This window comes from Scomber scombrus, chromosome 5 (genome assembly GCF_963691925.1).
Source record: "Scomber scombrus chromosome 5, fScoSco1.1, whole genome shotgun sequence".
Lineage (NCBI taxonomy): Eukaryota > Metazoa > Chordata > Actinopteri > Scombriformes > Scombridae > Scomber > Scomber scombrus.
Window position 1 is genome coordinate 12,833,268 of NC_084974.1, and position 13,415 is coordinate 12,846,682.

The window sequence follows — 13,415 nt, forward strand, 5'->3', positions numbered from 1 at the left end:
TTCCATCTAAATGTGTGAGGCGTTTTGTGTGTCTGGTTAATTTAGGATGTATGCGTGTTTACTTGAACCCGTGTGGTGCGCTATGTGCACTTGCCTCTAGAAAAGCGTGTTGTGATGTCATTGATGCCACTCGCACTATCACAGCGAGTCAGAGCCGTCCGTTGGTACTCCACCCCCCTCAGCACTGCAACAACACCTACCAAGAGCAGCAGCTTGCTCCGAGAGGAGGGGATGCAGGAATTACCGTGAAGATAGAGGAAGAGGAGAGAATGCTTAAACTGAAAGTGGAGGAAGAAGAAAAAGATGCTCAAATGCACTAACAGGAGTAGATGATGCTCAAATGAGTGTGGCTGCCAGGATAAACAGCAGTATTGGCTGTCTGTTATTGTTATTTGTTTCTATGTAGAACAGATTAAACCATTTTGTTGCATACCAGGATGTTTAAAAAAATGTTTTTTATAATTAGAGTCCACAGCGTGGATGTGTCAGACACAGTTACATATAAGTTGTTAATGTTGTGATGTGTGTAACTCTTAGCTGGTGGTTGTCCATGTGCATACACTTGTCTGGACTACACTTGGATAGCAGCTGCTCTACAAACTGGGCCAGTGAGACCTCAACCGCATCCCTACACGCTGCTATAAATAAACATGATGAAATGACATACTCACCTCCACTCTTAAACACACACACACTGATTGCAAGAAGTAGTGGCTCACAGAAGATGCTGAAGATGTTAATCATCCTCAGGCTAGTTCTTCGTTGCACATCTTAAGGCTTTACTGAGCCATGGGAGGGGGGGGGGGGGGTTAAATGGATTGTCTGTGCAAACATTATATTATGATGTCTTTAACTAGTATAACAGGATTTATCCTCCCAGAAAAATCAAGACACAGAGAAGAATATATACACATGTTTAAGTCAGTGATTCAATAAGTGAAATATAAGTGCAACTTGGGATACGTTTGCTTATATTTGTCTCTGAAAGATAATATGATCACAGTACTTCATTCATTTCATCTGCCAGGTTAGGTTTTCAGATACCGTATGATGACCGTATAATTCTTCCACTGGTTTTATTGCACTTGCTCAGAGTAATAGCAGTTAAGTGTCTATTCCCACAGAGAAATGTTCAGGAGGAAACTTTTGATTTCCATTTGTTTCAATGGAAGAACTCAACTCATGTTTCATTTGTGTGTGTCTATTTGTTCATTGTAATGATACTGGTCATGTTAGACAGTTAAGTGTTGTTTTTGGTTCTGCAGTGAGTACAACACTGGAGCATAATATCTTGAATAAACATTCGATTAAATTTGGTAAAGCTTCATGATCCCTACAAGGTCAACCTCAAAGCTTTTGGTGATTCCCCAACTTTTAATTCAGCGTAACTTACAAAATGTATTTCACTTCATGACAGGATGCCCCTAAAATTAATGACCAAATTCAGTCAGCTAAAGCTGTGTGTTTGAGATTAATAGTTAGCTTACTAACATGCCATTAACTTAACATCCATACATAACAGACACCTGATAACCAAAGCTGGGAAGTGCTGTCAGAAGCCAAAATTAGTAGTTTTGTCATCAGAGGATGAAGATGAAGGCTCTGTGCAGACATCTGTGTACCCATTACGCTGTCTTCCTGTAGATGCTGATCTGCTGTACATGTGTGGAACATATCCTCCAAGTGGACTCCAGAAAGTAGTGTTAACAGAACTACTACGGGCCTGTGGTGCCTGCAGCTGTCCGTGTACGTGTCCACTAGGGAGTATATCTGTGGCTTAACCTGCATTTTATTCGGGTTGGCTGACCCACAGTGATACATTCAGACAGACTTTACTACGCATGTCGCAGTGTCAGTCTGAATAGGATACAACTTTGTGTTAGCGCATTGTACCTTAATCAACTGAAATATGCAACATTATGTTTAAGTAGCTAATGTTATCATACTTGTATGTTAGGTAATGTTAGAATTCAACATAAATCAAAGCTGAGCGTTAGTACACCTGCTGTCAATGTGCTCAGTCTGATGAAAATTGAGCCATGGCTGAGAATGTGGGTCGGACTCTGATGAGCTTTTTAGCTGCATATGTATGACCAACCACCTTACCATTTCATCGTTTCCTCCGGGAGCCGGAAAGCATAGCTGTGTGTTAGTCACCGAGGACAGTGTGGATGTTTGCAATTCAAACTGTGTTGTGGGTTTGAACCTTCTCCAAGTTTCAGGCATGTCATCCGAAAAGCAGAGAAAAATGAGAGCACCAAAGTAAGCCAGCAATAGAAAGTGAGATTGAGCACATCATTATAGTCTTGAAATCTTGGTCTTCATTTGAGTCTGACTTCAAGAATGAATCAAGTGTTGCACATCTAGGCCAACTGACAATTATGTACCATGATGGATGCTGAATATTTGACCTGTTAACCAACCATAATCTCAACTGTAAGGTCACAAAAGATTGATCCATTTTTTCTCTTCTTTCTTTCTTTTTTGTAGGAAGAAATATTTGGAGGATTTGGAACGGTCACTGAGCAGAAAAGAATACAGAGCCCTTCAACAACCTCTTCAGGTACTTGAGCTAAAAATCATATTGAAATTCATATTGAAAATTTTCATGAAACCTTCAGCAGGAACTGGCTAAGTTATTCAGGATTTGTCTCTTCATGTCTGTCTTGGACCTTACTGTTGCCTTGAGATGTCTGTGTCGATACAAGCTGTCAATATCTGATGGCTCCTTGCTAATTGAATGTCCTCTGTTTTCTTCCCTGGCTTTATTAGTGGGCACACCCATACAGGAGAAGAAGCCCAGAGGCCGTCCGCCCCGGGCCCAGACTGCCCAGAAAGCTGCTGCAAGTCTACCTTCACCCTCCTCCCTTCCCTCCTCCACACAGGCGAAACCTGAGAGACCAGAAAGGCCGGCTGAGAAGGTGAAAAGGTTGCCTGGGAGGCCACCTGGCACTGGAGAAAAGAGAAGAGGGCGACCACCATCCTCAAGTAGTAAGAAAGCTTGGAGTACAGGTAACCATGCAGCAGTGGAGGACGGTAGGCAGGCTGGGTCTGAGCTGGGCATGGACACAGAGGAGGACAAGGACAGAAAGGGCACCAAGAGGACGCCACTGGGCTCAGCTCAGCCACATGACACTGATGCCAAGCTTCCCAAAGGTGGGCGGGCTGAATCCAAAGTTACCAACCTGAAGAGGCTGAGAGCAACTAAACTTGCCCCTCAGAAATCACGGCTCAAAACTTTGCCTGGCGTACCCCGACGCAGACGTGGTCGACCGCCCTCAGCTGAGCGGCTCAAAGCTGAGGCAGCTGCCGCTGCTGCTGCTGCACAGCTGTCTACCTCCATTGATGATTGTGGGGAAGGCAAACACAAAGCCTTTAAAGTGAGAGGGGGGGACAGAGGCACAGAACCACATGCTCTCCAGCAGCCCATGTTAAGGAATGTGGATGATGCTGAAGACCAGGACTCTTCCAATTCACCTGCCTCCCCATCTCCCTCTAAGTCAGGCAGGACAGTGGGCCTCCGGAAAAGCCCTCGCCATCGAAAGCCTGTCAGAATTGTCCCCTCTTGTAAACGCACTGATGCAACCATCGCTAAGCAGCTGCTGCAGCGTGCAAAGAAAGGAGCGCAAAAGCGATTGGAGAAAGAAGCTGTAGCCATCGGGGGTAGCGGAACAGGGGCCATTGAAGCTGGCATCAGGAAGACCCATCAACTGAAGAACATCAGACAGTTCATCATGCCTGTGGTCAGCACGGTCTCACTTCGCATCATCAAAACCCCCAAGCGCTTCATTGAAGACGAGGGCAACTTTGGAGCTCCGCCACCCCATATGAAAATGGCACGGTTAGAAACGCCCGCATCTGTCTCCACATCTGCCCAACCCACCTCCACTACCTCCTCTTCCCCCTCTCCTGTTCTGGTCTCCTCTCCGCCGGCCGTTACGACCACTGGTACAACTGCTCCCACTGACTCCATCCCCCCTCCTCCCCCGCCCGCCCCTATCCACAGTGTTCAATCAGCAGCTGCCAGTCTGCTCAACAGCAACACCAACAATGCCGCAAATGGGCGTTTTAGCAGCAGCGCGGCTTCTTGCGGCTCAAGTGCCGTGTCGCAGCATTCCTCCCAGCTCTCCTCTGCAGAGTCTTCCAGGTCGAGCAGCCCCAGCTTGGATGACTCGTCATGCGACTCCCAGGCTTCTGAGGCCACACAAGCTTTGTCGGAGCCAGAGGAGGAACACTCTCCGTCCTCACAGGGAGAGAGGGAGGCCAACCTGTTACACAGCTCACGGCCTCCCTCCCCTCCCTCTGAGCCAGAGCCAGAGCACATGTTGCCTGAGAGGAGTCGACGAGGCCGGAGAGGACAGGGGGTGGGTCGAGGAAATCAGAGCCAGAGGGTGAGAGAGACGCTCACCATTGGGGCCAAAAAGCCTATTATCAGCCCACCAACAGGAGTGCTGATGTCCTCCACCACACTCGTAAATTCCCAGCAAGCTTCGTCCACTGCCTCTTCTTCACCCCCGCCTCCCCCTCTCCTCACCCCTCCTCAGCCTCCCCAGTCAGCTTCCTCCAATTCAGCTGCTATCAGTGAACACCACCCCCAGTCACCCTGGATGTCTCACTCCATGCCTCAATTCCTGTCTGGACCATCAGTGCTGTCCAGCTTGTCAGACAAACGAAGCCGCTCAATTCTGAGAGAACCCACCTTCCGATGGACGTCCCTGTCCCAACCTGAACAGCAGTACTTCTCCTCTGCTAAATATGCCAAGGAGGGCCTCATCCGCAAGCCCATATTTGACAACTTCCGTCCTCCCCCTCTCACAGCTCAAGACGTGGGGCTGTTGCCCCAAGGCGTCAGTGGAGCAGGGGGAGCTGCTCCTGTTTCATTCCCTGCACAGGGCAGTGGAGCGGGATCAGGGACTCGTCTGTTTGCCCCTCTTCACCCCCACACCCACCACCAACATCCTTCTTCATCCCGCTTTGACGCACCACTCCAGAAGCGCAGCCCGTTGCTTCGTGCTCCACGCTTTACACCCAGCGAGGCACACTCTCGGATATTCGAGTCTGTTACCCTGCATTCATCCTCTGGGAGCAGCCCTGGCTCTCTCTCCCCACACCAAACGTCCTCTAGCTCCACCAGAAGCTCGCGGCGCAGGAGACGATTGGTGTCTGGAACAATACGCAGCCAACCACGGTCTCCTTCCCACTCAATGACCAGACGCAGCAGCCAAATGGGAGGTCCAATATCTATGGGGAAAGGTTCCTCTGAGATGTCTGTGCTGACAGGCTCTGTCTGCAGTAGTAACCCCAGCTCTTTGCCCGGGGTCTCTACAAGTCCACTAGCCACGAGTGCCTTAACTCCTGCTTCTTTCAGCACCTTCTCCTCCGTATCCCTGACCTCACAAGGGACACCTGATAGCAGGAGAGGGGCTGCTGGAAACCCACCTCCTTTGTCAACGACATCATCCTCCTCTTCCCCACTTTTCCCTCTCTTTCCTTCCAGTGCCCAAGACACAGCGCGAGGAGCTGGGAAAGGAGGTAAAGAAAAAAGCATGTCAGCTCCCCAGGAACCTGTTCCAAAGGAAAAAGAAAGGGATTCTGATAAGAACCGAGAGAAAGAAAAAGAGAATAAGAGAGAAGGGAGGAAGGATGTGGAGAAAAGAACCAAGGTTTCTACTCCAGACGGTTCCCCCAATGCACCTTCCAGCCTCTTTACTGTGGATGGTAGGGACTCAGAAGATGCTCTTATATCTCTTGCTCCAAAAAAGGCCCCTGGGAGAAAGAAATTAACAGCAGTTGAGATGGTTCCTGACACTGCTTCCTCTGAGGGGCGTGGGCTCAATTCCCCTGCTCCCATTTCTGTTGCTAAAGGACGTCTACCTAAGAAAGGTAGACCCTCTGAGAAGGGAGCAGAGATGGAGGATGGGGAAAAGGAGAAGGAGAAAGAGAAAGAGAAACAAAGTGCTCCTAGCCAGCAGACAGCAAGCCTTCCAGGGCAGCCAGGCAGACAACCGCTCCCTGTCTCCGTTGTGTTGTCACAAGCGGAGAAACAGCCTGTGACTGACAAGCGGGTAGTTGGACTACTGAAGAAGGCCAAAGCCCAGCTCATTGAAATAAGGAAGAGTAAGCTGAAGGTCCAGGTGATTTTTCCTATTCATTTCTCAACAGTTGTTGTGTACCCTGAACAAAATACTTCTGTTTCTCTCATTCACATCATACAGCCACAAGCAAGTGACTGACACAATGCACAGAAATGTATTTCTATAAATAGAAGTCTGCATTTGTACTCAAACTGAAACCTGATAATAGGAAAGTCCCACAGAGGATGTTACTTAAGGGGAATTCTGCTAGCTTCATACATTATGCAGAAAGCAGCACTGGCTGTGCTCTTGAAAGTATTTCTTTGAAGAAAATAAACTCTTCTGTTCTTCTAGTGTTGATCTAACAATTAGATGGTTATAGGCAGTTATTGCACATTTTCTAGCTGAACTTGTTGTACCCTGGGTCCAAACTCTCTTTGTCACAAATATTATTGTTTTTAGAAATGGACACAATCCACAGCAACCAATGCCTTTCCCTTCCCCTCTGCCGCTTCATCATCTTCATTATCATTATTATTGCACAACGCCCAGCCATAAGAGATTTATTTAGTTCAGTGAAACATTCACAACAAATTGTATTATGTGTTTTTTGTGTGTAGTTTTTATTATTATGAGGAGGCATATTGTTAAAATATGTCTTATTTTATGTGACAATGTGTGTTTTTGAGCAGGGTCAAGAGAGCGACTCGTCAGAGGCTTCAGTCCGTGGTCCACGCATCAAGCATGTATGCCGTCGTGCAGCTGTGGCTCTTGGCCGTAATCGGGCAGTGTTCCCTGACGACATGCCCACACTTAGTGCCTTGCCCTGGGAGGAGAGAGAGAAGATCCTATCTTCCATGGGGAATGATGGTGAGGCACATTCGACTTGCATCTTGTTTGACCTGGTTGTGGCTTACTGTCTGGGCTTGGCTGTTCAAGTTTACTGACTCGCCTGGGGGAATCGTGGGGAGATTACAATAATGAATATTAATACATTGTCTGAGTTTAAAGGGGGCCTATTACTATTTTCCTTATTTTCAGTCCTATAGTGTACAATGTTGCAGTGTCAGATGTTCATGTTAAAAGTGGCCAAAAGTGTTAAATAATGAGGTAAACGTATGTAGAAGTAATCCCTGTGAGCAAAAAGTACCGGCTTTAGACTGCTCTCAATGCTCGATTTCCACAACGTTTTTTTCTACTTTCAGCCTTAGCTGACGTCTGCTCCCCACACACTGTGCAAGTTCACTGCTCTGCTAACATTAGGGCATTTTTCCATTGTTTTGGTAATAGTCACACAGAGCCATGACTCCATTACAAAGCAGAGCAAAGTAAAATCAGTAGTTGTACCTGTTGGTGGTGTGCTGGTCATCTTCAGCTCTTCGTTAAACATCATCATCACTGCAGCCGTTTTATGCTTGTAATATTCCTCTTTGCATTATTTTGATGTTCGTTGAACAGGTAGCTCCACATAATAAGAATAAGTTTCACCTCTTGTAAATTCTTCACGATTAAAGTCCCCAGCTATTTAGTCATTTAAAATATTTTCATCTGAAGCAGTAAAGCAGGAAATGTTGGTTTGGAGTCGGAGGCAACTAAACATGAATAATATGGCTGCACCTTTCATAAAGCTTGCCAATCAGAACAGAGTGGGCTCATTGGGAGAGTGGCCTTAAAAAGACAGGAGCTCAAATGGACTGTTCAGAGACAGAAACTAAGCTCCATAAAGGGGAAGTATAAGATAAAAGGAGTGTGAATCATGCAAAAAAATATAGAGCTGGAAATGAGCATAATAGGTCCCCTTTAACAAATTTGTTAGATGTTAATGCAGTTGCAATGCGAGGGGTCAGTAGGTCACAGGCTATATTTGGCTTCTTAACAGCACATACCAAACATACAGCAGCGAGATGGCACTTAATCATTGTTAATTAAATATAGGATTTTTATAATTCTTAAAGATTGCAAAGCAGAATTATTGAGAAAATTTAAACAAGACTTGCCTGTTCTGGTCGGAGGCTTTGGTTGAGTCAAGCATTTGTTATGTATGAAACAACATCTGTGCTAGTCTTAAAAAAGTCCTGCAGTGTGCAGTGATGACAGATTAATCTCAAGAGCAGAGGAAAGAGAGCACAGTGCACAGTGAAGTGGTGATAGAACGAGCACTTTGGCTGCCCTGTTACGGTAGTTTTCACTAGTGTTATGTCATGTTGGCACATGTGAATTTTTGTGAGTCGAGAGGATCTGATGTCAGTGACCAATCAAGAGTTAGAAGTATAATCTCAGTTATATCATTCCTACATTTCCCTAACTATTTATTTATTGTGAGGATATTGGTTTTTTTTGTCCAGGATTGTTTTAACATCCTGGACATGTTCCTTTTAATTGAAACACTATCTATGGACTGCTGCTCTGCTGTTATGGGAAATACCATCAAATACCTGGATTTGACTTGTGAAATTTAGATACAATTGGAGCTCTCCATTCAGCAAAGAAAAGAGTGTATTCAAGAAGACATTTTGGAAATGATTAAATATACGCTGAAGCGCTGTCATTTAAAGCTAAAGTTTAGACGTGACAATTTATGGCATTCTGCAAAAAAGATTCGTAGTTGGAGGTTTCCATTTGCTAAATTATTGATTGAATTCATTCAGTTTTTAACAATATTTAAAATTTGTAATGCCTTATGTTGCTGAGCTAGTGAGCTTACTAGCTTCTGTTATGATATAAATCAGCAATGATATGCAAAGGAATTTTGCTTTGGGGTAGATTCTTTTTGTATCTCAGACTCTAGTGAGTCTAATAAATACTGTACTATTGAGTGTAATTTATGATGACATCTATCTTATGATGTATCTCTCCTAACAGACAAGTCATCAGTAGCAGGTTCAGAGGAGGCAGAGCCTCAATCCCCTCCCATAAAGCCACGAGAGACACGGCAAAAGGCTGTTCAAGAAGCTCCTCCCAAGAAGGGTCGTCGGTCACGACGCTGTGGCCAGTGCTCAGGCTGCCAGGTTCCAGAGGATTGCGGTGAATGTACCAACTGTCTCGACAAGCCCAAATTTGGCGGACGAAACATTAAAAAGCAGTGCTGCAAGTAAGTCTCAGTAGATGAGCTATTTGTCACAATAGATAATTGCTATTATGATGTATGTCTTGAATAACATTTTATAACTTGTAATGGAATGTTAAAGAAATGAAAGGTTACATTTTGTGTCACTGTCCACAGGATGAGGAAATGTCAAAATTTGCAGTGGATGCCCTCAAAGATGTTTCTTCAGAAACAAGGCAAAGGCAAGAAGGACAAGAAGAAGAACAAGTTGTCTGAGAAGAAGGAGGGTCTTAATCCGGTAAAGGGACCAAACACGGAGTCTGTCCCCAAACCTACTCCTGCACCACTGAAGGAGGAGCCTTCCCGCAAAAAGAGTGAAACTCCTCCTCTTAAGCTGGGAGAGGAGAAGTCAAGACCGCAGCCATCATCAAAGCAATCATCTCCAGCTTTAGCATCTTCCCCTGCACCAGTTGAACCCCCTCAGACTGCCAGCACAGTCACAGCCCAAGCTCAGTCTCCAGCCCTGACTCCAGACCCCAAACAGCTCTCTGTCTCAAGCAGTGTCTCCAGTAAGAAGGGACACAAACCACAGCAAGTTGTAACAACATCCTCCTCCTCGTCCTCATCCTCTTCCACTTCATCATCTTCCTCATCCTCCTCTTCTTCTTCCTCGTCATCTTCAGCCCAGAATTCCCCCTCCCAGTCTATGCAATCTCATCAGCCATCCCAACAGCAGCAACGGCCACCTGTGAGTCAGGCGCCTTCCAAAAAAGACGCCTCACCCAAGATACCACTGAGCGAGCCCAAGAAGAAGCCCCAACAACACTCATCACAGCAGCAGAGTTTAACTACAACAATGTCGGATACAGGTAAGAAACTGGTCGCACCTTGTTATAATACATATAAAGCTTATACAAAACTCCACTCTTATTTTTCATTTACTTTCTCTTTTTCAAAGTTGACCTAAAACCGTTGAAGAAGCCAACTTCCCGCTCTGTTCCTCCATCTCCTAAACAGAGACCAAAAGACAAGGTAGGAAGTAGCCACAGTTGGTTTCTTCAGACTTTTAACTTACCGTTTTATACTGTATCTTGTATGCTTTGTTTTTTCCCCTGTGAACCTCCCTCAGCTATAGATTTTAATTTTTCTTCATACATAGTTCCCAAGGAAACCCATAACTTTCTCAATGGACTCTATAACGCACATATCATTTCCAATATTAACTATTCTCTTTCATCTCTCCACTTCTGTCTGACAAACCCAAAAAGCCGCTGAGCACTAAATCACCCAGCAGCTGTACTTTAAACTGGCTGAGCACTCCCTCGACTAGGGGCCAGGCGAAGTCCAGATCGCCCTGCGACGGAGTGCATCGTATCAGAGTGGATTTCAAGAGGGACCATGATGTGGAGAAGGTGTGGGAGGCTGGAGGCCTCAGCCTGCTCTCCTCTATGCCTGTCACGCCCAGGGTCCTCTGCTTCTTATGTGCAAGCAGTGGAAATGTTGAGGTAAAAGAACATGCTTACATCTCTTAAGTTTTAATTTCTTTGTTCTGTACCGCTCACTTGTCTTTTCTGCCTTAATAGGAAATAATATAATACTTTTTGTGCACCAAGTTAAAAATGTTCTTCTTCTCAACATCCTCACATATGCCTCTGGTCATAAAGTTCACTTTCACCAACCATGTTAGAGTTGGGAGTCTCAAACAGTTGTTTCCCTCTCTGTAGTTCGTCTTCTGCCAGGTATGCTGTGAACCATTCCATCTCTTTTGCTTGGGCGAGTCCGAGCGCCCTCTCCAGGAGCAGTTTGAAAACTGGTGTTGTCGACGATGCCGATTCTGCCAGGCCTGTGGGCACCAGCACCAGAAAACTAAAGTAAGCCATTCAGTGCACTTTCTGTTAATTTAAGGCTGGATACAAAAGAAGCTTAGTTTAGAGTGACAGTTTGTGAAGGCTGGAGAACGGACAGCATTTAATCAGCTTCTTGGATTCCCACCATGATTTTATTATTTAACTGAAGTCTTGTGTATGATGTGCATGGTGTGAGCTTGGTATGGTTGTCATTTTAGGATTATGTATGTAGATATTTGGTCAGTGCGAATCAAAAGCCTGTTGTATTGTTTTTCTATGTTGGTACATGTTATTGAACTATACAGATTCATGGGTTATAGGTCACTGAGGGCTAAAAGCTACAAAAAGGATTTCTAGTTGAGATTGAAACTCATTTGTCTAAAGAGTATCATCTGTGCAATCTGTGCTACATTACCATAAACTTGGTGCATCTTCAACATTTATTGGTGTTTCATTGCCAGACAAACAGTGAGTGTGAGCCTCATGAAACAGCTGTTAACTTGTCTGTGGCATTTTATTTTTAGTATTTATGAATGGCAGAGTGGCTATTGGTTTGCAGTGGGAAAAAAGTGCTGTGGCGTAACATGTTGTAAAGCTTTTAACTGGGCTAGTGTTGACGCTCGGCCACATAAAAAACTTGACTGCAGTTGTTGTCACTTAAGTGGCTGCCTACAAACCGCTGCCAAGCACAGCTCGCACTATAGCTGCATTGTAATACCTTTCATAATGTTGTTATTCAACCATGAAGCCCATTATAAATGTGCTTCTCAATAAGCCGTGGGGAGCACTGTCTACACAAAATCACAGATCCACTGTAATGGTGCTACAAATACAATGTTTCCTTGCTTGATATTTAAATTAACTGATGTCACTTTTGTCCTCTCTCACTGTAGCAGCAGCTGCTAGAGTGCGATAAGTGCCGTAACAGCTATCACCCGGAGTGCCTGGGTCCCAACCACCCTACCAGACCCACCAAAAAGAAGAGAGTCTGGGTATGGATACACATCATGCTTCTTTTAGACATCCTCTCCACCTTATCACCTTAATATGGTCACCGTTGCTACTGCTACCTGACCAAACATTAGCATTATACTCACACATCTTCCTCTAGCCTCTCCTTTTGTTCACACATTCTTCGAAGCCTCTCACAATAGTGTCAGTTCCGTTCATGGGACCTTCTCACAGGCAGTGGCGATGAAAACATTTGACCACTCTCACAGCGTTACTTTCACACCACAACTGCTTGCAAGATTCTGCAATGTAGTCACCAGCTTTTTTGTGGGTTTGTTGTTTCAGATTTGCACCAAGTGTGTGCGCTGTAAGAGTTGTGGAGCCACTAAACCCGGAAAGTCGTGGGATGCCCAGTGGTCACATGACTTCTCCATGTGTCATGACTGTGCCAAACTCTTTGCTAAAGGTGAGTAACAAGCGTGTCCAAAATAATGCTCACTGTTAAGGAATGACTGTGCATATACATCACCAGTATGGTGAACTTTTTTTTCTTAGTTTCTGACATTATGTAGACAAAATGATATATCATTTAATAATTTAATAAAATAATCAATAATGGAAATAATAGTTAGTTGCAGCTACACTGGTATGCTTTCTGAGATTAAAACAGAAGGATTTCCTCTGTGATCTGTATTTTGTAGACTGTATTCAGACCAAATTAGATGTTACAGCAGAAACGCCAGTTCTCCCCTTTGTTTGAATGAACAGGAATGATCACAGAAAGTTGATCCAGAACCAACTTTTGGAGAAACACAGCCTGACATCACGCTGTGGTAGCCAATCACAGCGGCAATCAGACTGATCAGATCTGTAAAACCTTGCCTTAAGGGAGGATGGGAAGGACATTTCTCTTTGTTTGATATCATTAAAAGTAAAGTTAGACTTTGCTGATGGCTCCCCAACCTATTCTAAAAAAGACAAAGAGAGAGAGAGCTGAGAGCACCAGCGAGGGAGAGAAAGTGCAGCTGTGGTTGAGCGAGCTAGAAAATGAATGAAGGGGTGAGGGAGGGGTGATAACAAGAAAGCCGGTGACTCAGATTAGTAAAATGTTATTTTCTGATTGTTCCATAGTTGCGTTACATTCTAGCAGTTACTTTCACAAATAAACGCCCACACCACCTCACACGCCTCCTTACTAACCTGCGGTGTTGTGCTGCAATGCCTGATTTGGTTTTGAATACGGCCTTATACTTTAAGGTTTTCATCAGCAACAAGTTGACAACCATTTAAAGGGCAACATTTGAATCAAAGTCATCTTGTACTAAGTGGTATGAATGTTTATCACCTTACATGTTATCTTCTCTCTCAGGGAACTTCTGCCCACTGTGTGATAAGTGCTATGATGATGATGACTACGACAGCAAGATGATGCAATGTGGCCGTTGCAACCATTGGGTTCATGCCAAGTGTGAGAATCTGACAGGTCAGTAGGCCTCA

The 13,415-nt window shown here is 44.9% G+C and overlaps 1 protein-coding gene across 1 annotated transcript in view; it reads left to right on the top strand.

Moving 5' to 3' along the window:
- Positions 1-13,415, top strand: part of kmt2a (lysine (K)-specific methyltransferase 2A) — a 41,740-nt gene that overhangs the window by 8,363 nt on the left and 19,962 nt on the right. Inside the window, 11 exon segments of the mRNA XM_062418482.1 lie at positions 2,491-2,563; positions 2,773-6,134; positions 6,767-6,944; positions 8,937-9,165; positions 9,298-9,989; positions 10,079-10,152; positions 10,389-10,625; positions 10,845-10,991; positions 11,861-11,959; positions 12,264-12,384; positions 13,288-13,401. Coding sequence (XP_062274466.1) covers positions 2,491-2,563; positions 2,773-6,134; positions 6,767-6,944; positions 8,937-9,165; positions 9,298-9,989; positions 10,079-10,152; positions 10,389-10,625; positions 10,845-10,991; positions 11,861-11,959; positions 12,264-12,384; positions 13,288-13,401 — 5,326 coding nt within the window.